Source organism: Empidonax traillii, unplaced genomic scaffold, assembly GCF_003031625.1.
Source record: "Empidonax traillii isolate 1590-97213 ecotype Southwest subspecies unplaced genomic scaffold, ASM303162v1 scaffold235:size1242204, whole genome shotgun sequence".
In the NCBI taxonomy this organism is placed as follows: Eukaryota; Metazoa; Chordata; class Aves; order Passeriformes; family Tyrannidae; genus Empidonax; species Empidonax traillii.
In genome coordinates this window covers 1,180,006-1,204,053 of record NW_020955428.1, presented here as the reverse complement: position 1 = coordinate 1,204,053, position 24,048 = coordinate 1,180,006, and the positions used below count along the sequence as shown (strand labels likewise).

At 36.5% G+C, this 24,048-nt stretch overlaps 1 protein-coding gene across 2 annotated transcripts in view; it reads left to right on the top strand.

The window, feature by feature from the left end:
• Window positions 1–15,369, top strand: part of SHPRH (SNF2 histone linker PHD RING helicase) — a 42,497-nt gene extending 27,128 nt beyond the window's left edge. Inside the window, exons 18-27 of one of the 2 annotated variants that reach the window (XM_027888187.1) lie at window positions 495–720; window positions 2,598–2,741; window positions 4,029–4,130; window positions 4,952–5,023; window positions 6,770–6,958; window positions 10,354–10,446; window positions 10,999–11,085; window positions 11,520–11,698; window positions 13,789–13,851; window positions 15,052–15,369. In XM_027888187.1, the coding sequence (XP_027743988.1) occupies window positions 495–720; window positions 2,598–2,741; window positions 4,029–4,130; window positions 4,952–5,023; window positions 6,770–6,958; window positions 10,354–10,446; window positions 10,999–11,085; window positions 11,520–11,698; window positions 13,789–13,851; window positions 15,052–15,148 (1,252 nt within the window). In that variant the 3' untranslated portion in view covers window positions 15,149–15,369. Of the gene's footprint in view, window positions 1–494; window positions 721–2,597; window positions 2,742–4,028; window positions 4,131–4,951; window positions 5,024–6,769; window positions 6,959–10,353; window positions 10,447–10,998; window positions 11,086–11,519; window positions 11,699–13,770; window positions 13,852–15,051 lie in introns of both variants that reach the window. The other variant, XM_027888186.1, reaches the window with a different exon arrangement.
• The last annotated feature ends 8,679 nt before the right edge of the window (window positions 15,370–24,048 follow it).

Here is a 24,048-nt window from a genome sequence, read left to right as displayed (position 1 = left end):
GCTAGTGGGAGCTCTCTTACCTCATGATTGCTGGAATCAGAAAACATCAGTGTGTTTCTAAATCAGCATTATTTGTCAAGGAGGGAATTGGGAAGCTGTAGTGTTCTTAAATAGTGCGATACACAGCAAATTTTGCATCAGTTTACCTGCAATTCTTGCTTATGTAAAAGGCCAGAATTGATTTTTTTTTCTTAAATGAATATGACATTAATAGCTCCTGAAATATAATTTAGATGTGTAAGCCCTTATAAAAGCTGTGGATGATTTTGAGCTGACAAAAATGGGCTTATAGTGGTTTCATTGCTGGTACTGACATCACTGTGTTCAAAGCAAGCTTTTGAGACGTTAGGTAATCAAACAGCTGTTTATATTTTTTTTTGGTTTGCATTATCCTGTAATTAAATACTAGAAGGCTGAAATAGATGATGAATAAGTGGAAATGAACGTGGAAGTACAAAATTGGTGATAAGTGCTGTGTTGGGTTTGTTTTTAAGTGTTAAAGGCCAAATGGCAATATTCGAGGAGATGATAGAAGACCAAGAGGGGCTTGTTGATGACCGTTTGCCCACCACAAGTAGAGGACTGTGGGCAACCAGTGAAACTGAACGTGCCTTGAAAGCTATTCTCTCCTTTGCCAAAGCTCACCGAATGGATGTTAGGCTAACTGAAGAAGGGAGTGTATTCCTGGAACTCTTTGAAGCGTGGAAAAAGGAATATAAGGTACAGTAAATGAAACGGTGACAAAACAGTTGTCATTTAATTTACTATAAACAAGTTGAAACTGAATATTAACACATCTAAACTGTATTCCTAAAATTAGGCTTTGCCTACACCAAGCTTTTCCACAGTGCTTGTTACAGGATTTCATTCAAAATGGTTTATATATGATTTGAGTTTCTAAAAGCTATACTGGCAACTAACCAAATTACTAAGCAATATAATTGCACCTATTGAGACAGTATACAGACTATGTTCAATCATCAGTCAGAATGTAGCAAGACTCAGCAAATCCGATATTATTCCATTCTGTAATTCAGTTTACCTCCAGTCTTGTGCTAGCTACAAATGTACTTTCGCTATTGCTTTATTTCCTGGATCTTGTTTACTACACAATGTAACCTCCAATATTTACTTTCTTGCTTGGATCAGAGAGAACTACAGAAGTGTTCTGTGCCTTTCTTCATACATCCCTGTGTTTCTGTTTCCTTGCTGTGAATACATACTAGTGATGGATTTGGGAAGAGCTATTACACACAAGGCTCTCATCCTGTCTTACAGATTAGGTGTAATCAAACGTTTTTTCTTGAACACTTCTCATTTTTAATTAACACTAACATCAGTTCCAATAGAAGACACTTGCTACGCTAATGCCAGGCTTATTGATTCTTTTGTACTTCTGGAATCTTTGAGTTTTGGGTTTTTTCTGTTTGTGGTTTTTTTGTGTGATCTGACATAATCGTAAATTCCTGTTCCTTGAAGAATTTATGCGCATGTGATCTATCTCCCAGGCCTGCTGGGTTATGATTCTAGGAAATCAACAAATTACCTAATTTGCTTTTTCCTAGGAGGTTTTGAAAAAGTAAAGATGCTTATTGCTATCCAAGAATTTAAACATTTGTTATTAGCTTTAGTCCATAGAAGAACAAGAGAAGGTATTTTATGGAGGGATTTATTTTTTGTATCTTAGATTAATGAATGGAATTCAGTCTGGTTTTCAACAAACTTGGTTATCGATCGCCTACTTCCTCAAATTGGTAGTGCTCATTAGGAGTAAAACTTAATCTGGATCTACCTTAAAAAATTGATAGTTTACAGTGTAACACAGTGCAAAAGCTTTATAAACAAAACAATGTCTCAATGGTAGTTAAAGTTATTAAATGCCTAATAAAGTTGTGCTGCTCTCACAAAGTCAGGTCATTTGCTTATGGTACCAAAATGCTGATTGGAGGATAATGATCATTCTCGTGACTGTTCTCAAGCTTTGTTATTTTGTGTCCTCGGCTTGTAACAGTTGACAAAAGGAGGAGGACATAAGGTAACTAATTACCAAGGCATTGCTGTGTGTTGGGAATTTTCTACTGCAAGAAGGGACACAGTCGCTTCATGTGCCTTTACATGAGGGGGAAAAAAATAGGTGGGCCTAATATGCCAATGAGAATAAAATAATGTCATTATGATTTCATCTGTAGTATACTTGGAAATGCTGATTCAGTGGTCTGTACTGCTCTAATCTACATTGAGCTACAATGATGATACTCTGTGAAATAAGCCTTATTTTATTCAGCACTTGTTTAGTCTTGCAAGGGATTTTGTTTCTGAATTTTTAGTTGCATTAGTTAATGTAATACTAATAGTTGAGAAGAAATAAGAGACGGCTATTTATAGCTGTTTATACAGAGAGGCTGGAAAAAAAAAAGCTGGCAAGATGATGCCTATACTGTTTGTTTTCCTATGTGATTTTTTTTTGTGGTGGGTGAATAATGCAAAGAAATAATATTCCCCTTTCCCCAAAAAATTCTCACATTTTACATTGTATGGCAAAATCATATAAGAAGAACTCAGCTCAGTTCTGCTGTTAATTTGGGTTTTTTTTACAGTTACTTCATGAATATTGGATGGTACTTAGGGATCACGTGTCTGCTATTGATGAACTGGCAATGGCTACAGAAAGACTGAGAGTGCGTCATCCTGATGAGCCAAAACCAAATCCACCAGTTCTCCACATCATAGAACCACATGAGGTGAAGTACTGGGCAGGAAAGAATGTGTTTTTTCTGAAAGAACCTACCTCCTACAAAAATAAAATCTGTGTCTAGACCTATGTATAAGGTCTATAATATGCCCTTCTTTCCATTTCAGAAAGAGTTGGTGGAATATAGAATTCCTATATCAGTATATGGGCCTTTCTGAGCTTGCAACTCTTATTTTGATATATTTTTGTTGGCCTTCTGGCAGAGTGGCATTTTTCCAAAAGCCTGCTGTCCTTCAAGCAGCAGGTAAATGGCTCTGGCACCTTTCATTACAATTGTTCAGTTTTCCAAGCTGGTGGAAAATTATGTTGACCTGATTTTTTACCCATATTGCTACTTTCCTCAAGGACCTATCAAACAGTGGTAAACCCCTAAAAGACAAATCTTTTTTTCAGTATTTTGGAATTTCTGAACTATGTCTGAGAGACTTTCTGTTCACGATGACAGAGAAAATGCTGGGTGGATTTAAATTCTTAATTTTTATTTTTTTTGCACCAGTAGAAATATGTTTTCACTAGAAACATTTTGTACTTTTTTTGAGTGAGATTAAGCATTAAATAAAAGTGCTTCTTTCTATAAGGAAATAGGTATTTCATCTGTGTGTTGAAATAATTTTTAAAACAGAGCACTTTGTTTAGCAAATATGTAACAAAGTCTTATGATTTATATATGTATATGCGGCCACAAAAGAAACACCTGTTGCTTTGGCTTTCATCCTTCAGGTGCCTGCCTCTTCTGCAGTATTAATAACTACTCCTCAATCAACAGTAATTAATCTAAAAAGAAGCCAGTTTGATGTTTGTGTCTTTGTATAGGTTAAATGAAAAGTCTAAGAAGTTAAATGAAACTTCTGAGAAGTATAAAGAAAATAATTTTTTCCTACACATTGTTTTTGGAATGAGCAGTTGAGTCTAGGAAATACATGGCTGTAAGAAGATAGATTACCAATTTAATGAAATTCAAAAGAAATTTTTAAAAAATTAAGTGATTTTAATTTGATTTTGTCTCTGGAAAGAAACAATAATGCCAAGAAAACTATAAAAAATAATTTTCTGTACCACCTGGGTCTCAGCCCATGCACATTACTGTATGTATGAGTAGGAAAGGAGTAGATAATCAATTTTGCTTGAGGAGAAGCACATCTTAAATTTACAGCATGACTTGTTCTTCTCTCTGTCCCCAGTAAATTATTCAATTGAATTTAAAAAAAGTAATTTAAACCTTAAAACTTAAATATTTTTTTCCTTTGTTAATATGTGTTTAATACTGTTTTCATAGGTAGAGCAAAATCGAGTGAAACTTCTGAATGACAAGGCAGTTGCCAAATCACAGCTTCAGAAGAAATTAGGACAACTTCTGTATCTCACTAATTTGGAGAAAGTAAGACTAATGATTCCGTGGTCCTTACCCAAATGATGTACTCTGTTTACCTAGTGGAAGAAACCTACCATTATTTTTATTTAAAACTTCTATCTTTAAGAAGGAGTTGTATTTTCTGTGAAGATTCATTGCATGTTGAAATCCAGTGTGTTGTTTTTGTGTTACTGAATAGTCATAAAATTATTTATTCCCTTATATATTTTGGTTTTTTGCTATTACTTACAAAACTATGAACTCATTGTAGATGCTTAAAACTTTAATTAAAACTAACAGGCCATGTTTACTAAAGGCTTTATAAAATAGTTTACCTTTCCACTTATCTTTGCTATTTTACAAAGAGGTTACCTTCTTAAACAGGACAATCATATCTAGAGATTAAATACGTATAAAAAAATCAGACAAACCCCATGTATTATATGTTATTTTAATCATAGTGTTCAAGTAAGTACAATTATGTTTAAGTAACATAGTTAAACAAGGATTTAATTGTTTCTACAACATGTGAAGCTGATAGAAAATACGAGGCGTTTTTTATTTGAAGCTTATATTTTACTGGCATTTTTCAGAGTTGTTGTAGAGCTGCAGCTGCTCTATGTAGGACTATGCAGAATGAAAAGTGCTCCTTTTACTTACCATCAGTTACACATTTTTTTAACTCCTCAAGATGTGCTTTATTCATTAATATATTTTTTAATTTGTTCACACAGTGGGGTTTCTTTTCAAGGACTTCATTATTCATTTTTTCTAGAAGCTTGTTTTAAGCATAGAATAACTTCTTATTTGTTATAACACAAAGTTGATATTTTTCTTCTACTTTATAGTCTCAGGATAAAACTACTGGGGGAGTTAACCCAGAACCATGTCCAATCTGTGCACGTCAACTGGGAAGGCAGGTGAGATACTTTGTCAGCAGGTTTTAAATTTAGAACATCTTTACCTACAGCTGAGTCAACAACTTTCGGTGTCTGATTTAAAATTAACATTATATTGAAACAGGGGATATAAGCCCTTTCTTGTAATGTATCAACCAAACTCTGCCCTGACATAACGTCTTGCTCAGATGCAAGCACCACTGCTGCCTTTAGCTTTTGACATCAGTGCTTAAGTGTTCTAAAAGTGTGAGTTCCTGATTGTTTTATAACTCTGAAGTTATATTTTGTCAGAAACGTTTATTTGCCATTTAGAAGCTCATAGATTGAAGAAACATAAGCTTTTTGTTGTATTTTACTGTAACTGCTCTTATTGAAAGCATTTTTTATTTCTAAATAAATGGATAATACCTGCTTAAACAGCACTACAATCAAATAGATTAAAGATTGGTAATGTATATTTCTTTCCCCACCACTTGCCTGCTGAACGGCGGGAGTTGAAATTTAAGTGGGACTTAATCTGTGTCATAAATACAAAACTATAGTTTAAACTTGACTTACCGTGCATTAGGTAAAACCATGAAAGGACTCCTGTACAGTCAAACTAAATTGTCTCTTTTTTTTTAGGTAGCTATTTTAAGGTGGTTTAGCTTCTGTACACTTTATAGACATCTGTAAGCATGAACTGGCGTCCTCCCATGTTTCCAAAGTCCCTTCTGCGCTTTTCTTCCAAGGGTGATACAGGCTTTTACTGAGGACAGCTGTTTGTCCTGTTCACTGCCATTAGGCTTTATCTCGGAGCTAGAGGAGATCACCGAAAGGGAAAATAGTCTTTTCTTTTAACTTTATCTCTTCTTAACAGCAAGACTGCTGCTTTAGATAGTAGCAACCTTCATGGTGCAAAGAACTTTTAAAATACTTCACGTCCTGTTTCTGCCTGATGGAAAGAACCTTACGAAGCCTAAAAGACCTCCTGCCTGATAATCAGTCATGTAGTCAATTTCCTCTGCTACTTGGTCCAGTGAAAGGTGTTTTATTTTTCCTCATAGTATGGCCTAGAGAACAGACTAGTACAGCGTAAGATACTATTTCTAAGTGCAAAACCACTGGTCTACAAATTGCTTTTCAGTCACAGAATGTCACAGCTGACACGTAGATGTTCCAGGCTCACAAAGGGAGAACAGCTTTTGCAATGCAACCAGTTGTTTAAAATACATTCTGTCTAAAAGAGATTAAGCCACTCTGTTCAAAAGATGTTGTCTAGGACTTAACAGTAGGGAAAATTAAAGCACTTTATTTACAACTTACTTAAAAGACCAGCCTAAAATGAATGCATAGGTAAAGACTTTTACAGAAGGCCAATGCAAACATTTTTGTAATTTTTTAAAAATTGTATAAATACTTTATCTGCATACTTAACCTAGGCACTGTGAATCATCATTCATAGAAATGAAAAACTATAATGTCTTCCCTGAAGTTCCAAACTGAGAAAATGCAAAAAATGAACAATAAATGCAGAGAACTTCTGTGAATCGTGAATCTTTCTGTGCTGGAAAACTTTGAAATTTAGACTTTTTAGCAGCTGGGGTGCTAAAAATTCTAAAAATCTTCAATTTTAATCTGATGAGTGTCATGAAAATAAAGTAATTCCTCTATGAGAATGTAATTTATCATATATTAGTACACTGGTTTTCTTTTGAATTGATCCAAAACTGATACTGTGTTGTGTTGTTTGTTTGTTTTCTTTTGTTTTTTTCATTTCCTGCATAGTGGGCAGTGCTGACATGTGGACATTGTTTTTGTAACGAGTGTATAGCCATCATCATCCAACAGTACAGTGTTGGCACCCGCCGGAGCTCTATTAAATGTGCCATCTGCAGGCAGACAACATCCCATAAAGAAATATCATATGTCTTCACTGCAGAAGCTGCAAATCAGGAGGATGATATTCCTGTAAAGGTGTGTTGTTTGTAGGAGCTGTGTGGCCCAAACTTTCAGCGGTGCATATATTTGTTGTGTTTTGTTGCATTCTGCACTTAGGCAGACAGGTCTACTGTATAGTTTTATAAATAGGTTGTATAATGACAGAACAAAACTTTAGACACAAATGTATAGGGATTCAGTCATGATTGCACTGTTATATCTACTTTTCTTGGTAATGGGGGGTTTTCATTGTGTTGAAGGCAGGGGTGGAGGAAGAGGCAGCATCTCCATGAGTCTTTAGCAATACTGACATAGTGCATAGGTACATTTTTGCTTTGCCTGAGCATGTTATAGAATAGTGGTAAACAAAAAACCACGTGTGGGTATTGCAGATGTGGAAAAAATAGAGGATACTGGACTAAAATGCAAAGGTAAATGACATATTGGTAATATTTTGATTTAAATGATACTGCTGTCTATAATTAAAATATTATTATAATACAACTAGACATATCAGTCATAATTTTAATCTGATTAGAGTAGTTAAAAGTAATAACTAGTTGTGCTGACAGACTTTGTGATATCTGTGCAAGTCTCTTCAAGTCTTGTCGGTTTTCTAGGGTCACTGGCCTATATTGAAGACATTTGCTACCACATTCACACTAGTAATTTCAACCTCTTGGGACAGATGGAATTCCATTTTATGAGTAGATGCTTCCTAACTAAAATTATTAGATTTGAAGTAGTTGACAGTATGTAGCACCAGGGGGAGTAAATAGACTGTATTTTTGAATTGCTGCTTCTTAGCATCTCAGTGCAAGGCTTTTTACATATTATTTCCTCTGAGTTTAGAGGTACCACTCTGTTTCTAACAAAATTTCAAATATGTTTCAGAAATTGCATTAAAAAATAAAATAACTAAAATAACAAAATTTCATAAATAGAACACAGAAGGAACCTATCATCTGCTATCCCGCATACAGGATTGTAATGTTTTCTTGAAGTACTTCTGCATTAAAAACTTTGAACAAAAGCAACAATAAAGCAAAAATATGAATTCTGTGTGAATTCGCATGATAAAGATCATTCTTCATGAAAAATTAAAGATTTGTGCTGTGGCTTCGTGTGCTATCAAAACAAGTAGCTCTGTTACAAATAAAAATTTCTACCTCATCTTCCTTTAGGAACAGTTAACAAAGAATAACTCGATATGGTTTCTATAGAATACTGAGTTTAAGATCAATAACTTTCAGTATTTATATGAAAATTGTGTGATTTATTCAGGTTTTTTTATTTTAATCTGAGTTTTCTTAATCACTCCAGTCTCTTTCAGTATTTACTGTCTCTTTCTTTGCATCTTACTGTTTATTGTACCAATACTAACCAGCTTAAGTTAATGCCTTAGATGCAAAAGGACTACTGTATATGGGAGCATTTTATACTGAGAGATTACTGGCATCTCTGCATGTTTTGGTTCTGTAAAAGTTTCCTGTGTCTGGTTAGTATTACAGTGGATATTGCTAGCATGTCATCTGAGACTCTTTGTTAGAGGGTAGGTTTGGTTCTAATGTGTGTTGTTCCATACTTTGTAACTAATTTGTTTATAAATATTCATCTGGATATTCAACAAAAAGACAGACTGATGGTGTAGGGGTAATGAGTTTTTTTAAGACACTGAAAACTAAGGACTTATAATAGCAAGGGTACTTTTGTGAGCTTCATTTCTCCTTGAAAATTGAGAACAGATTTGAAATTTTTTTGTGTGTTGTGAACCAAAGCTTTAGTCAATTGTTAGTTCAATAAGTCTAATGTAGTTTTTGTAATATAATGTAAGTGAAGGAACAAAGAACTTTGCACCCTTAGTTATCTTAAAAAATAGAGCAAAAAGACTGACCACTTTGATCATTGTGCTGTTCTTTTCTTTACCATAGTTCCTCTTACTAATCTGGTACAAAGTCACCTTTCTGACACCTGAGTCAGGAATCTGAAGAGTGGAAAAATCAACAACAGTGACTAAAGCTACTGTGTGTTATAGCAGAGAAAAATAGGACCTAAAAAAATAAGGAAATATAAGGTCTAAAAACAGTCTCTGAGGAAAAGACAGAGAAGATTAGCCAGAATTGTCATCTGAATGAGAGACAAATGGTATCGAAAAAGCACATAAATGACCCTAGAATTATATAGGAAGTACTAAAAGTTAGTGTCTAACTCTCTCCTAACTATAGGTATTTGTGATTGGCAGGCAGTTGCCGTAGAGCTGCAAATGTGTCATCCTTTCAGATCATAACACCTGCCAGCATATTTTGATTGTCCATCTGACTTGGGAAACAGTGATAATGTCTATCAGGTGCAATAGAAATTACATGGAAGAAATCTGGCTTACTTCTATCTGTGACACAGACTTTTCTATTATTTCTATGTCTGGAATCTCTATGAAAGACCCTGGGATATAAAATGGTACTGCTTATTGCAGCCTTTGGTAAAACAGTGTGCAGAAAGTCTTTCATATGTATTTCTGGAGCATTCACTTACCTACCTAATGTGTGAATGATCAAGCAACCCAGCCTTGGTTCCCAGCTTGTGCCTAGACTGCTGACATCCTTCCCAGCCAATTCTGCAGGCAGCGTGACTTCAGTAAATTTGATCTGTCATTGTAGCAAGCCAACATAGTTAATTCAATGTTCAAAAGACAGGTGCAGACAGAAATAAAACAGTATTTGTCCAGCTGAATCTAGCACAGCTTGAAATTACTATGCATGTAGGAACTAGTAAGAAATTAAAGGCTAAGGAGAAAGGGAAGAGTACATAAATCAAAGTGGACAAGAAGTAGAATATAATATTGAATTAATTAAGCACTGAAATACTCCTGAATGCAGAATATGAAGATGTTTTCATTGCAGCACACAATTCTTCAGAAATTATTTATATTTGCTCTTTTCTTATTATTTTCAATATAATTAACAAACTTCATAGAACTGACCATAAGTTTGGTGTTGCCAGAATGAGAGACAAAAGCAGTAAAAAAACCATTCAGGTAGGTTTTTTTCATAGTCAGTTTTCAAGAAGTATGAGGGTAGGGAAATTTAAATGTGCATTTGGAAGATTCTCTAAGGACTGTGCCAGTAAATTAAGACACAGGAGGCCTAATGGGCATGTTTGGTGCAACTGTATCGCTTAGGCTGTCTGTTCTGCCTCAGATAGCTTCACTGTTCAGTGTGCTGCACATGCTGTAATACGCTGCTGAACCTATAGCAGTGCATTATAAGGGAGAGAGAAAAACAGTTCAATGCTACTTAACCTGCCCTTCCTCCAGGTTGATAATTTTTAAATTTGTGTAAGATTAAGTAAGAGACCTAATATAACATCATTTAATAAATGGGGAAGTTATTTACTATCCTACTTTACTAATGCTCTTCTTTGACTTTTCAAAGGGAAGTCACTCCACCAAAGTGGAAGCTGTGGTCCGAACACTGAAGAGAATTCAATTTAAAGATCCAGGGGCTAAATCCTTAGTTTTCTCAACGGTATTAATCATCATTTTATGTCTTGTCTTTGTGTGTGTGAGTTTAAAGCATTCATAATATTTACAGGAATTAGTTTAGCTACCAAAATGTTGGCTCACTCTGTGCAACCACTTGATTGTTTTGAGAATTTGTAGGGCAAGTCATGTAACTGGGACATGAACAATGATTGTAGTCAGCAGATGTAAAAGCTTATTTCTTTAAAGGGTAAACACTCAGTTTTGTATGGGAGTGTTAAAAATTCTAGATATTTTTAAATGTAAGGTGCAGATGTTTTTGATACCTTATAAAACTGTTTTTGTGATGGCTGCCAATTTCTTTTACTCAAGCTGATCTTATTAATTACGTCTTACTTAGTTTTATGAAAGATTTAGTTCCTAACAGACAGATATTTCTTTTTTTATATATTTTTTATTACAAATGCTAGTATTTAGAAAAGGTTTTTAATCTACTCTTTCTTAGGGAAGTTAATTAGTATTTTTTAGTTGTCATTGCTGTTTGTAATGTTGAGTTACTTTTATTGTTGTGTGTTTTTGTTTCGTTTTTTTTTTACAGTGGCAAGATGTATTGGATATAATTTCAAAAGCTTTGTATGACAACAACATGATTTTTTCTCAGATCAATGGAATTAGTAAATTTCAGGTACATAAAGGATATTTTATTTAATTATTTTCAGTGGGAAAATCATAGCTCATAGAAGTTAATTTGATCCTTTTACTTCATTGCTTCATTTGAGAAACTAAAAGAGCAGCAAATTTATTTGGCAAAAGCTTTGATCCTAACTCATTAATTCTAAAAGTCATAATCACAAAAAGCCCCAATTTAAAGCTTTTGAAGCTAAACTGTACATTCACTTTTGAGAAAGAAGCATTGACCTGGCTGTTAAGGATGAGGCGCACTGATCAGTGTTGCGAGAAGTTCATGCCTTCCTGATATCTGTTGAGTATCTGTTCCAGGAGGAACAATATTTCTCTGGAGCCTGTATTAGCTGCTATAACTTTTAGAAAATATAGTAACATCCTCCACACTCTTCATTGAGGAACTTTTGTCCCACTGCTGTGATGTTTGCCTTTTAGGAAAATCTTTCTGCATTTAAATATGATCCCAACATCAACATTTTGCTGCTGCCTCTTCACACTGGTTCCAATGGACTAAACATCATTGAAGCAACTCACGTTCTGCTTGTGGAACCCATTCTGAACCCAGCACATGAGCTACAGGCTATTGGCAGAGTACATCGTATTGGCCAAACAAAGTAAGATTTAAAATTGTGTTGAATGGTTTAGATACAGTCTGGAATAGATCTGCATACTGTAATCAGAATTAATCTAGTTCGCTGAACTTCTCAAATTTGGAGATGGGGTTATTTGTAGGAATCCTGGTTTTAAAGATAATCATAAAAGGAACAGAAAGATTAAATTAAAAAATATTTGCTGAAAATTCACAATGTGTATTTTAGAGAGTTGTTCTGTGCTGTGAGGGTAAGATGCAGAAGCAAATTGCATTTGGGCATTTAGGAAGAGTGTAAGCTCTTGAGTCTGAAATTCTGAAAAACCTTGTTCAGCTGCTGCCCTGTTTTACGTGTGCCATTAATGCCTTAGTTTTTAACTTGGAAGTTCTGCTTGCAAAACATGTCCAGAAATGTCTTAGCTTTGCATGTCTGAGCAACTCATCCTTTGTCATAATGTGGATAAGTTCAGGCATGGCCTGAGTTTCCATGAGGGGGTCCTTCTAACTGGTCATTCTCAGCTCCAGATTAGGAGCCATATAAATTGTTGGGGGGGGGGGGTTGTTTGCTTGTTTTAGGGGATTGTTTGGTTGGGTTTTTTTTCCAAAAAGGCAGTTATAGCACACTCACTTTACAACCGATTAGATTTTTAAATCACAGTTCTGCCCTCATCCCCATCTAGATCTCATTGAAGACATTAATGAATTTGCATATCTCTTGTTTGTTTCAATTTTGTTGATTTTACACGTGTCGTAGTGAACACTTAACAAAGGTTTTGGAAAGTTTGTCCTGAACATATAAGATGTATATGTTTTCATTAGGTCTTATGCCACTTAAAAAAAAAATTAAAACCTGAAACATGAAGAAGAAAAATAACTGGAGTGAATTCTGGAATAATAAAATTCTAGAATAATAGTGGGGTTTGTGTTCTGGAAATGAAGGCAAAGAGAGGACATGAAGAAGCATGTATGTGAAAGAATGTTTATGAACAGGTGAATATTTGTGTGTTGGTAAAGATTTTGAATTAACTGCGAGAGCATAGGGAAAATTGATTGCAACAGCCTGGACTGTAATTTTACATGATGCTGGCATGAAGAAAGATCTGGCAAAAGCCTTGCAATAAAAACAGCAAGAATGTGCTTTACTTTTTAAGAATTAAGACTTCAGCAAGGTTTATATGAAAAAGGGCTGAGTTCCAAGTACAGTGAGCATAAGGGAATACTCCTGTATGCAACTATTACCACTTCAGTTGAGTTCTTACTTAGTTCTCTTTTTTTGGAGTAGACTTTTGCCTATGAATCCCAGAGTATTCCCCCTGCATTTTTCTGTGAAGTGTTACCTGCCATAGTTTCAGCTGAAGATATGAAAACCATCTAAGCACTTTCAGGGGTTCTTATCTTGAAAAATGTTTATTCTGGGGAGCCTGGGGTGATTTTTCATTTTTATCTTTGGAGCTGACTCTTTTCCATTTCACTTTCTTATGCCTGGCAGGTTTTTTTTATTACTGCTTTCTTTTTGAAATTTTATTTCATAAATGGACTTGTCATTATGTATTGTGTTTATTGACGTTTTTGTTTTACCAGTGTTTACAGTTCTGTGTTTATTGACTTCTAAAAAAAATTGTAATATTTTGCTATCTTCAAAAATAATATTGTTAAAACCCTGGAAATCAGCTTTGATAATCCATCACACTGAGCTCTTGTCTCTTGAAACAACTTGTGGCAATGCAATATGAACATTGTATATCACCAGTAGGCCAAACGAATTTCTTGAGGCTTTTGAGGAAGGTTTATTTATAGTACAGACACAGAAAGCAGAACTTTTCCCAGCATCTGCATTAGGATTTTAGCTAATACAGCTTATATCCATTTAGTATGTGGTCAGCCAGGTGAATGTGTGCTCAGGAAGGCATTAAGCACCCTGAAATGTCAGTGAAAGTTGTTAAATCGCCTTTAAGATTTCTTTCTTAAAATAGAGGCATTTTTTCAACATTCTTACAAGAATTAGTATGAGGTAAAATATGGTCATGAACTTCACCAATAACAGTGTAACTTCTGCTCACTTACAGTCTTGTTTTCTTTTTTTTTAAACACATTTAGATCTACCATTGTTCACAGGTTTCTGATAAAAGCAACAATAGAAGAGAGAATGCAGACTATGCTGAAAACTGTAGATAGAAGGTATGTGTTGAATTTTTTAGAACATTATTATTACACTGAAAATGAAGAGGTGGTTCTCAGCCATACTTTTATTATAGTTAGGCTTGCATATCTTTGTATATAAACCTCAACTGTTCTCCTTCAAATTGTTTTGATTGGCAAAAAAGTTTTAAGGCTTGAGAAATGTTCAGGTTCAAAATACTTAGTTCCAGTAACTTGAAGCATAAGGTATTTTTAATTCTCTGGAAAGTATTTTGGTTACATTTTGTGTGTTTTATCTTGTAAAAGCCCGATTAATAAATTATTTGTTATGATTTATCTTTTAACTTTACCTATTTCTGTGAGTATAAAAACATTGCAATTGATGGAGTAATACTAAGCCTGCCACTGGAGCAATGGCATGTGTTATGAGCTCTAATATAGGACATGGATTCTTCCTTTCATTATTTTTAAGTTCTACCAAGTTAGTCCAACGGTGCTGTGTCACACTGGTTGGTTTTGCAGTCTGTGCAGGCATTGCCCAGGCGCTGGCTCATCCATCAGGCTGCTGTGTAGACACAGAAGCAGTTTTCACTGTGCTTACCCTTCCAAAATCTAGAAACAACGACAGACTGAGCCTGAACCAAAAAGGGTATTCTTTATGCAGAAAGTGTAAGAGGTTTCTACCTTTTAGACATTGTATAAGCATCATAAATCTAGGAGAAAGCCTTAGTTTAAGGAAATTTTGCTGCTTACAGATCATGAAACTAAAAATCAACATGCACATCTTTGACTGAGTTATGGAAGATTTCAGTTTTAGCTTTGGAAGAATGATTTATTTAGTTTCCCTATCTGTCAAGTAGCACTATTTTGCTGATAAAATTTGGATAAATGTACAATGGTTGAATGATCCCATGAAGGCTAATGTTTTGAAAGTAATGTTAAGCGTTAATGTGTGGAAGCTGAAGAAAGTCCCTTAAATGTTAAAAGGGCAAAGCAGATTATCTGATGTTCTGCTGCCTTTGCAGTGTTTGGTGCTGGCCACTGTTAGGGAAAGTAGATGGACTTCGTTTCTTACCTAGAATGTACAAGACCAGTAGCTAATCAGTGTACATGGTTTTCCTGCTGAGTTTCAAAGCTGAGCTGTTACTGACTGAGCTGTGTGGTCTATCTCCAGTGCACACAGCTTGTTGCCAACATTGATTCTTTCTCTGATGCCTGCATACAATTTTTTTCCCACAGTCACACGAGCTCTTCCATGAAACAGTCAGAAGCCTCCGTGTTGACAGTGGCAGATTTGGCTGACCTTTTTACAGAGGAAACTGAAGAACTTGAGTAAAAACATTTGTTTGACCTAATGAAATCAGAAAGTACCTGACCTAATAAGCACCAGGATATAATCCACTTGATCTGTCATTCTTGTAAACATCATATAACATTTGTTACAGAGTGATTGGAAATTGAAAAGTCTTAATCATTACTGTTTTATTCTTGGGTGAAGTTCATAGCAGCACACACTTCTGGTGGCACTGGAGGAAAGTTGCACTTTGCACATTATACGAAAACATGGATTTTATTCCCAAAGAGCATTTGAGCTAGATGCTAAAACTGAGATCTTGGACCCTTGGTTGAGAGGATTTTTACCATCAGGTGTGATTGGCTAGTAGCTCTGTTTGAGAGCAAAACTATGTGGGTGGTTGGGTGGGAAAGGGAAGCAGAAAAATACAAATCTAATTTTTTTTACTGTACAAAGAGTTGTTAGAATTACTGTAAATTAATATTCTTCTAGAAAGGGCTTGTTAGATTTAATGCAGAGTTACTAAATGTCTTACTGTTAACACTTCAAATGACTAATCTTTACTAATAATTTGGATATTTGTATTAGGCTTTTAGATATTCATAAAGACTTGTGACAGTTAAATATTTCATTGTTAATGCTTACTTATTGCATAAAGATGATAATTAAATTATGTTTTTTGTATGTGTGTTGGTCTGGTGATCAGTTAAAGACTTGAACTTGCTGTACATGTTTTCACTTGAAGCCGTGACTAATTTAGTGCTCTGTTTAAAAAAAAAGACATTTGTTACAGAATTTTCAAAAAATTAATTGGTTAAACTGCTGATCACTTTGTAATCATATGGTGCTTGTGTGCATTTTCTCACTATGATATTTTTGTCTAGTTCTCCCCCTTAAAGATACAGCAATCTAAGTATACAAAATAGATGAAATTAAGGTAAGGCAGTCTAATTCTTAGGTGCCTGGTCTAAGTGGAGAGAAACAGTGGAGAGAAATGGTCATTTGTGAAGCTTCATCCTGAGATATGTGAGATCCCTCTGCACCATCTCTTTTAACGGTAGATAGTTTGGAAAACAAATCCAGGCTAACTTTTAGACTGCTAAAAGTAGGCAAGATAAATTTTAAGCCTTTTGACATAGGTTATGGATACATTTGTCTCTGGAAGTGTTACAGAAGCAAGCTCAGTTACACGGTGTTAAACACAAGTTTGTATTTAGAGACTGAGCATAAGCAACAGGCTATGTCCCTCAAATGGCAATATTTACTGTTTCAGTAGGCAATGTATTTTGTATATTTTAAAAGTATTACTTGAGGTGGAAATTAAACTTAGTCTTCTAAGAAATATCATTGTAGAATTTTTACTCTAATCACGCCAGCTGATTCATCATAGATTCGTCGTATAGTTATTGAGCTTCTTGAGTTTTGTTTTCAGTCATACAACATTTGAGCTGCACCAGTCAGGTATTAAGCCTATCCACATGGCAGACAAGTTTTCTGCTTCTGACAACAAATGTGAATAGAATTTGCAAGAATAATACTGTATCAAGAAGTGGGGTTTTGGCATTTATATTCTGTTGGCCTTCTGAACCAATTGGATACTTTTTTCTAAAGACTATTTGAGTAACTTTACAGACAGTAAAGTATCTGTTTCCCACATTTGTAATATGTGTTAGTTGGCTTAGCCCAGAAGGCCAACTGCATCCTGGGCTGTATCAGAAGCAGCATGTCCAGGAGATCGAGGGAGGTGATTCTGCTCCTCTGCTCTGCTCTGCTGAAACCCCTCCTGCAGTACTGCATCCAGTTCTGGGACCCCCAGCACAAAAGGGACATGGGCCTGTTGGAGCGAGTTCAGAGGGGGCCACTAAGTTGCTCACATGGCTTGAGCACCTCTCCTATGAAGGCAGGCTGAAAGAGTTGGGATTGTGCAGCCTGGAGAAGAGAAGGCTCTGGGGTGACCCTAGAGCAGCCTTCCCCTACCCGAAGGGGGTCTGCAAAAGAGCTGGAGACAGACTATTGGCGAGGGCATGTAGGAGGGATAGGACAAGGGAGAATGGCTGAAGAAGGACAGGTTTCTACTGAATATTAGGAAAAAATTCTTTACTTTGAGGGTGGTGAGGCACTGGAACAGTTTGCTGAAAGAGGTCGTGGACTCCCCATCCTTGGAAGTGTTCAAGACCAGGTTAGATGGGACTTTGGTCTAGTAGAAAGTGGCCCTGCCCATGCCAGTGGGGTTGGAACTAGATGATCTTTAAGGTCCCTTCCAAGCCAAACCATTCTACAATTCTTTATGAACATTTTAATTTGTCGGTTATTGATTTTTTTGCAGATTACATTTTGCAGCAAGGCAAATAGAATAGATAGTACACTTTTTTTAAAATGAGATTGATTAAACAGTGTACACAGAAACTGGGACATCTCCATCCTTGAACATACTGGGAACTCAAATAACCCTGAGCAACCTGATCCACCTTCGAAGTTAGTCCTGCTATGAGTGGTGTGTTGGACCAGATGACCTCCATGGATCCCTTCCAGCCTAAATTATCTTACAGTGTCCTGGAGATCTTGCTGTACAGACATTCCAGGAACCCTGAGGGCAGCAACATTCCAGTTTCTTCATCGTGTTCAGATAATTTTGATATTGTATAACAATGTGATTGCACAAGAAGCTGCTGTTCACTCTGAGAAATTATATATCTGTGTTAAAAATTGTTGAAGCACATAGTGTTTACATTCATAGCTCCCACTTTAATTAACTAGATATGGGAAGAATAGTTGTCAGTGAATGTGAAGAGAGAGAGGCAAGCTAAAAAATGTCTGCTTCCCAAACTCTTCAAGTTTTTTGCTTATTTATGTAAAGACGATGGTTTCATTGTTTATTTATGAACACGTAGTTTTTGAATTCCTAACCAAAAGCATAGCTTCACATCAAGCACTGTGTGAGTCTTAAGTCCTGACTTATCTTTTTTTATACTCATGTAACAGCATGAGATCTGGTTCTAGGCACTGCCCTGGAGCACCAGGACCTAAAGCTCTGGAAGTATTACATTAAAATGTGTACAAAGTCATGTCAAAGCAGCTCTTGAATCTGGAAGGTTGAACTGTTGGAGCATACAGTCAGTGTCAGCAGTAAAACAGATTTTTAAAGTTTCACATAATGCTAAATAAAGAGACTAAATGCTTTCTGCCATTCTTTCCAACATTTAGTTTCTTTGACAAAGGTTTTTCTTTCAGACTTCTTACAAGACTTCTCATGAGATGAATTCTTTTTTTCCCCTGCTGAGAGTGCAGCTTGTACATCTGCAGTGCTTTTCTCTTATCAAGTACAGTAAGCTTGATTTCATGGTGCTGTCATGGTTTTACTCTCTTTCAGAATACTCTTTAAAAAGACAGTATCTTAGCTGAGAACAGTTTGCCCTGTTGTAATACTTCCAACATACTCATAGAAATGTCATTTTTCACAGAAGACAGAAATCTATAATACTGACTGCAGTGTTTAAATAACATTTGTGTGGACATACCCAAGAGTCATGTACCAGATTCTCATGTGTTCTCCTGCTAAAACATGTAAACATGATCTGAGGTGCTAGTATTCATCCAGTGAAGTCAGTCCTTTAAAAATGAGGCTTCAGCTGATTACAAAGACCTCAGTGCTGATCTTTCATCTGTCTCAGTTCTATGACAAATAATGTTGAAAGCTTTTTTGACTGTAGTTGATGAGGGTTTTAGGACAGGTTTTCTCCCTGTTTAGTTCAGTGCCTTGTAAAACAGAGCTGTCATTTTGGTGTCTGCAAATAGTAAACTTCCTTGAACCATGCCACATCATCGTGTTGGAAACTAAGGTGTTAAACTTATGGTGTTAAATTGAGTTCTGTGAATTTCAGTGTGAATCTTTAAATTAATTTGTAAGTTAAGATCCTCCCTGTTCTCTAAATCAGGCTATACCAGGAAAAGGTTTTCATCTTAACCTGTTAGGTAACTTTTTAGCATACTAATGGAAGTCCATCATGTAGGTCAGATACTACAAAAGAATAACTTCAGTCTTCTCTTGCGTATTCAAGTTGTATACTAAGGAGTGGACATAAGAGAAGATGCTTTTTGTGAGGTAGGCCTTCCAAACCATAAGCCTGCCAATGTCTGTAGATTTATTAGAGTTGTCTGTGAGTGGGGTCCTACATAACTAAGAAGTCCATAGTTGTTTCTGGTTAAAACTATAATTGGACATACATCCTCCTGTAAGATTCTGCTTGGAATAGTAGCTGAAGGGGGGTTTCTAGGTGTAAATGAAGCCTGTTTCTGAAGCTTGACCTAAAATCTTAGTGCTTGAAATCTGTATTATAAGCTTTTCTGTAGACTGCAAGGCCACTTACAAAGCCACTGTACCTGTGATTTTTCTTCCTTTTTTGGTTGCTTGAAACAAGTGAGATCTTTACGAGATTATATGCTATAAATGGAGATGATTGAAATTTCAGAATGGAGAAAAAGTAAGGTTCAAGACATCCCTACTGCTCCCTCTCTGTGTGTTTCCATTTTTCTGTGTCAGTCATCTTGTCACACCCTCCACCCATACACATACGTATATTGTTTCTCTTTTAGTCTTCTATAAAATCTTAGTAAAGCAATGTAGGAGTTGTGGAAATAATTACACTGTCCTAACTACTTCTGCCATGGTTAGGTCTTAAAAGTAGCTGATTCTATCCTATAATTTCTGTAACAGATGTAGAAAGCCCAGAGCATTTCACCACCAGCCGGAAAAGAGATGGAGGGAATATCTCCAAGTCCCAGTGATCCATTCATATCTGCTGTTCTTCCACATGCTGCAGTGGAGGTAGAATCTGCACTAGATGGAGTTGGAGGAGAGGGGTGGAGTTTGGAGGGGAAAAAAAAGAGGAATATTTGTAAAATGTTCCTCTGAATGCTCTTCTGATGATTTTTCTGTGGGAGGAATGAGTCACTGATATGAGCAATGAATAAACAAAGGGTGAAAGATTGTAAGTGTAGCCTATTCATTGGAGCTTAATGTTCATCTAAATGCAGTGGCACATTCTTGTGTTCCTAATTTGAGATATTAGTCACCTTCTTACTGACTGTTGTGATATGAGCATACAGGGCTTCGCAGTTGTTGAACAAATGTGAATATTGAAAAGTTTTGTCCCCTGTGAGACATGTTTTCATGTGCCCCTAAATCAAAGGACTCCCTAACCAAATGTATGCTTTAAATTTGTGAAGGATGACAGTTCAAACTCATAAGATATACATTTATAGATCGACCTCTCTGAACCAAACAGGCAAGTTTTACTTAATAAAGGAAAGACAAATAATCACTTTTGTTGTAAATGAACAAGTGTCTCTGAAGGGGCAAGACAGTGGACTTTGTAATTGCCTCTTGGGAAATGTTGCACCTAGTGAACGTCCATATCTGCAGTGGGGATGAAAGGCAGAAAGCCCAGCCCAGTTCCGTTGTGCAGGGAAACAGAGCACTGAGAAGTCCGGCCAAAGGCTTGAACCTGATATGTTAAATGAGGGATGTATCACAGATATTTCTGGGGAATCTCTACTTTTGTGCGCTTCAGTCTTCCAGCATCTCGTAAGCAGAGATTTTCTGTGATGTTTCTACAATTCTTAACAGACTCTTCCTTCATCAGTAGGGCTTTTCTGTTTTCCTTGTGGAACATGTATTTCTTTTTTGTTACTCGCTCTTAACAAAGGTGGGTGCCCCTGAATCATTTACATCTCTTGCTCAAAGCCTCTAAAATAGAATTGAAGGACATGAAACACCAAAGGGGTAGACAAAGTGAATGAAGTGAGGGAGGTTCTACTTCTGCCTAGTAAAGGGCACACTGCTGCTGCTGTGGCAGAGGAGACAAATGTGAGAGTTGGGGAATGGTAGGGGGGGTATCCAGTCCTATCCTGGGGGAATCAATTCTAAAATAGATAGAAAATGTTTTCCGAGTAATGTTGGTCTCTACACTTTAGGAATTCTATTGTTAGGCCCAGGACACCATTTGATCATTTTTTGAGGTACTAGATTCTGTGGAGAGATTTTAAAACCCAAAGAAACAACCTTGGACTTAAGTCTATAAATTGCACACCTTTTGATAGAAAATGTTTTCTTTTATATGAATGCATATTAAAAAATACTTTGTCGGGCATTTGCAAGCAATTTGATGCCCTGTAATTTAATTCTAGATTTCAGCGTGGAAACAGAATAATTCAATTGTTTTAGTAATAGAACAGTGAAACTAATCAGGTTTTGCAACAGCAAGTTAATGACTTTTGGAAAGCAATGCACAGGAGAAAAAAGAGCAGTTTTCAATTTTATTCCAAAACTGAAATTCCTGATAAGCTAAGAAACAAGTATTTGTATTACCTGATGTTTTCTTGCATTAGACAGATAATGTAATTTTAATGAAATAATTTATTTAGAAAGTAGCAAAATTAAATATTTATTTGAAAATTATTAAGTATGAATAAATGTACAACTTAACGTTTCTTTGGTTTCTGAGTAACAACATTCTTGTCAATAGCCTTTCTTTTGTACTCACAGTTTGCTTTCAGAATTACATCATAGTGTCTTTTGAGGTTTGCAGCTGTTTCAAAGCCTTTGTGAACGCAAGTTTTTGTCTTAAATTATCCTGCTCCTGAAAAAAATACTGACTAACGTAGCATTCATTAAAAACCTTTTCTTTCTGGTTTGTAGAAAAACAGCTGGTGCCTCTTCTGAGAGATAGTGCTTAATCATTTGTATTCCTGTTCTCCAATATGTAACTGAATTTTCTGATAGGTGTTACCTGTTAAGTAGTATCCTTTAATAGGAATGCTCTGCATGTGTAAATAATTGTTACTCAAAACTAAAATTACAGTACATGTAGAAGCCCAGGGGTCGGCCCATAATTATTCTTTCCAATATGGTTGGTTGCACCCAGCTCCAAAACTGCAGATTCCTGGAAAAAGCTCACACTTCCCTACAGCAGTTCTTCACTACAATCTCCTGCTCTATGAGGACTGGGCCTGTGACATCTCCTCGATAAAGTTATCTGTTGGATCAGTTGTATCATATTTTCTTTCCTAGAATTGTAAATCAGTCCTGGTCAATCCCAATATATACAAACTATTTTTAAGAGTGTGGTATAATTAGGAGACCTCTTTGACCCACTGATTTATTACAGTTCATATCTTACTGTTTATAATTCCTTTTAACATTTTCAAAAGTTAATAAAATATAAAAAAATGTGCACTTAGTTATACCTAGATAGGGCCTAAGGAATAAAGAAAATAGCCGATACATTTCATTAAAGCAAACTTCTTGATAAAGCATAAGCAATTATATTGAAAAGAAGGTATCTTAACTGAGCTTTAAGTCAGCACTCCAGCAAGGCCTTATTTTTTTGGGCACTGTACAGATGCTTTGGTTATAATACAAAGTACAAATCCAAACGGGGAGATTTTCCATTGAGTTAAATGGTCTGTGGAGCATTATACAGGGAGAGAGAACCTGCAGCCAAAGTGCACAGAAGCTGCAAAGGGTGTGAGGGTGGTGAAGGGGACTTGCCCAAATCAAAGTGGAGGTGGAGCCCCAGCCTCCCGAGTGCCAAGGTGGGGACTAGGCTCGCCCACCTGAGCCCACAGGCAGCCAGCACTGGCACAGTGCTTGTCTTGGGATGCTGCCTCGCACAGAGCTGCTGGCACGGTGAGTGCTGGAGCCATTCAGCACAAGCTGTCGCACACGGTGCCTGCTGGCACACAACGGGATCCTGTTCCTGCTCTTACTGTTGTATTTATTGTATATTGATGCAGCTCCACAAAGGCTCTTCTGACTTGCCTGGTTCCTTGTAATGCTCTCTGCTACCCAGTGTTGTGTGCAGGCAGAGCAAGATTGTCTTCTGTGTCCCCCATGCTCAGCTGACAGTTTTCAACAGCCGTCCTGCACTGAGCAACCAGGCAGTCTTCCTCGAGAGATGTCTGTTCTGGAATAGCATGGAAGAAAGTCTGACCTTGGGAAAATCACCACAACTATCAACAGACCAGAGCATTTTATGGCCTGATATGCTGAAATATTTATGGTCTAAATAAGCAGGAGATGAAGTTTTCCTGTCAAACAGGCAGCAGTCCAGTCAAAAATGCTGCATGCATTGATCAAGGCTTCTACAGATCTGTTATGCTCTGGAACAAACAAGTAGCAAAGTGTTAAGTATGTAAGAGGAAGGCACTAAGGCTCTTTGGGGTCCAGTTTTTAAAAGATGGTTACACACAAAGTCCACAATGGGGTCTCACTGGAAAACAGCTCAAGGAAAACAGCTCCTTTCTCAAAAGAAAACAGCTGGTGTGAGACACATTCAGGCTTTTGTTAAGATGTGTTATGAGGGCACTCACTGCCTTATGATATCACCTGTACTAGCACTCACACTAACAAAGTACACTTACACCTTGCCAGACAGAAATCTCTTCAGTTTTAAATACTGTAATGTAATGTATGTGGTGAGAAATGAAAGGTAGGATCTCAATGGAATCACCCTGAAAACATCCATTTCATATTGAGGTTTCGCTGTGAAGGAGTCAGGAGCCCCCGCTGGCTTTGGCAGCCTTGCCAGCCAGGCTTTGTGCAGGTGAGGATGCACCACATGTAAACACATGACTTAAGGCTGAGTCAGAACCTTGGCTCCTGACTCCTGCTTGCTGATAGTGCAAAGTGTGCTCCCTTGTGTCAGTACCCATGCAGTGAGTTTGAGGAACTGTGTGTGCGTACTGGTGATGACTAGCACCTGTAATCCTCATGCAGGGAGGTGGAGAACAGGAGTGTGTGAAGTAGAACTGCAGTAAGAGAAGTGGGAGTGCATAGGTAATGCCTGAAGGGAGCAACTTTTCCTTTCTAACACACATGCACACACAGTAAGAAATTATTGTTACATCTAGTTTTCCTTTGCTTAGCTATCCATGGTATCCTG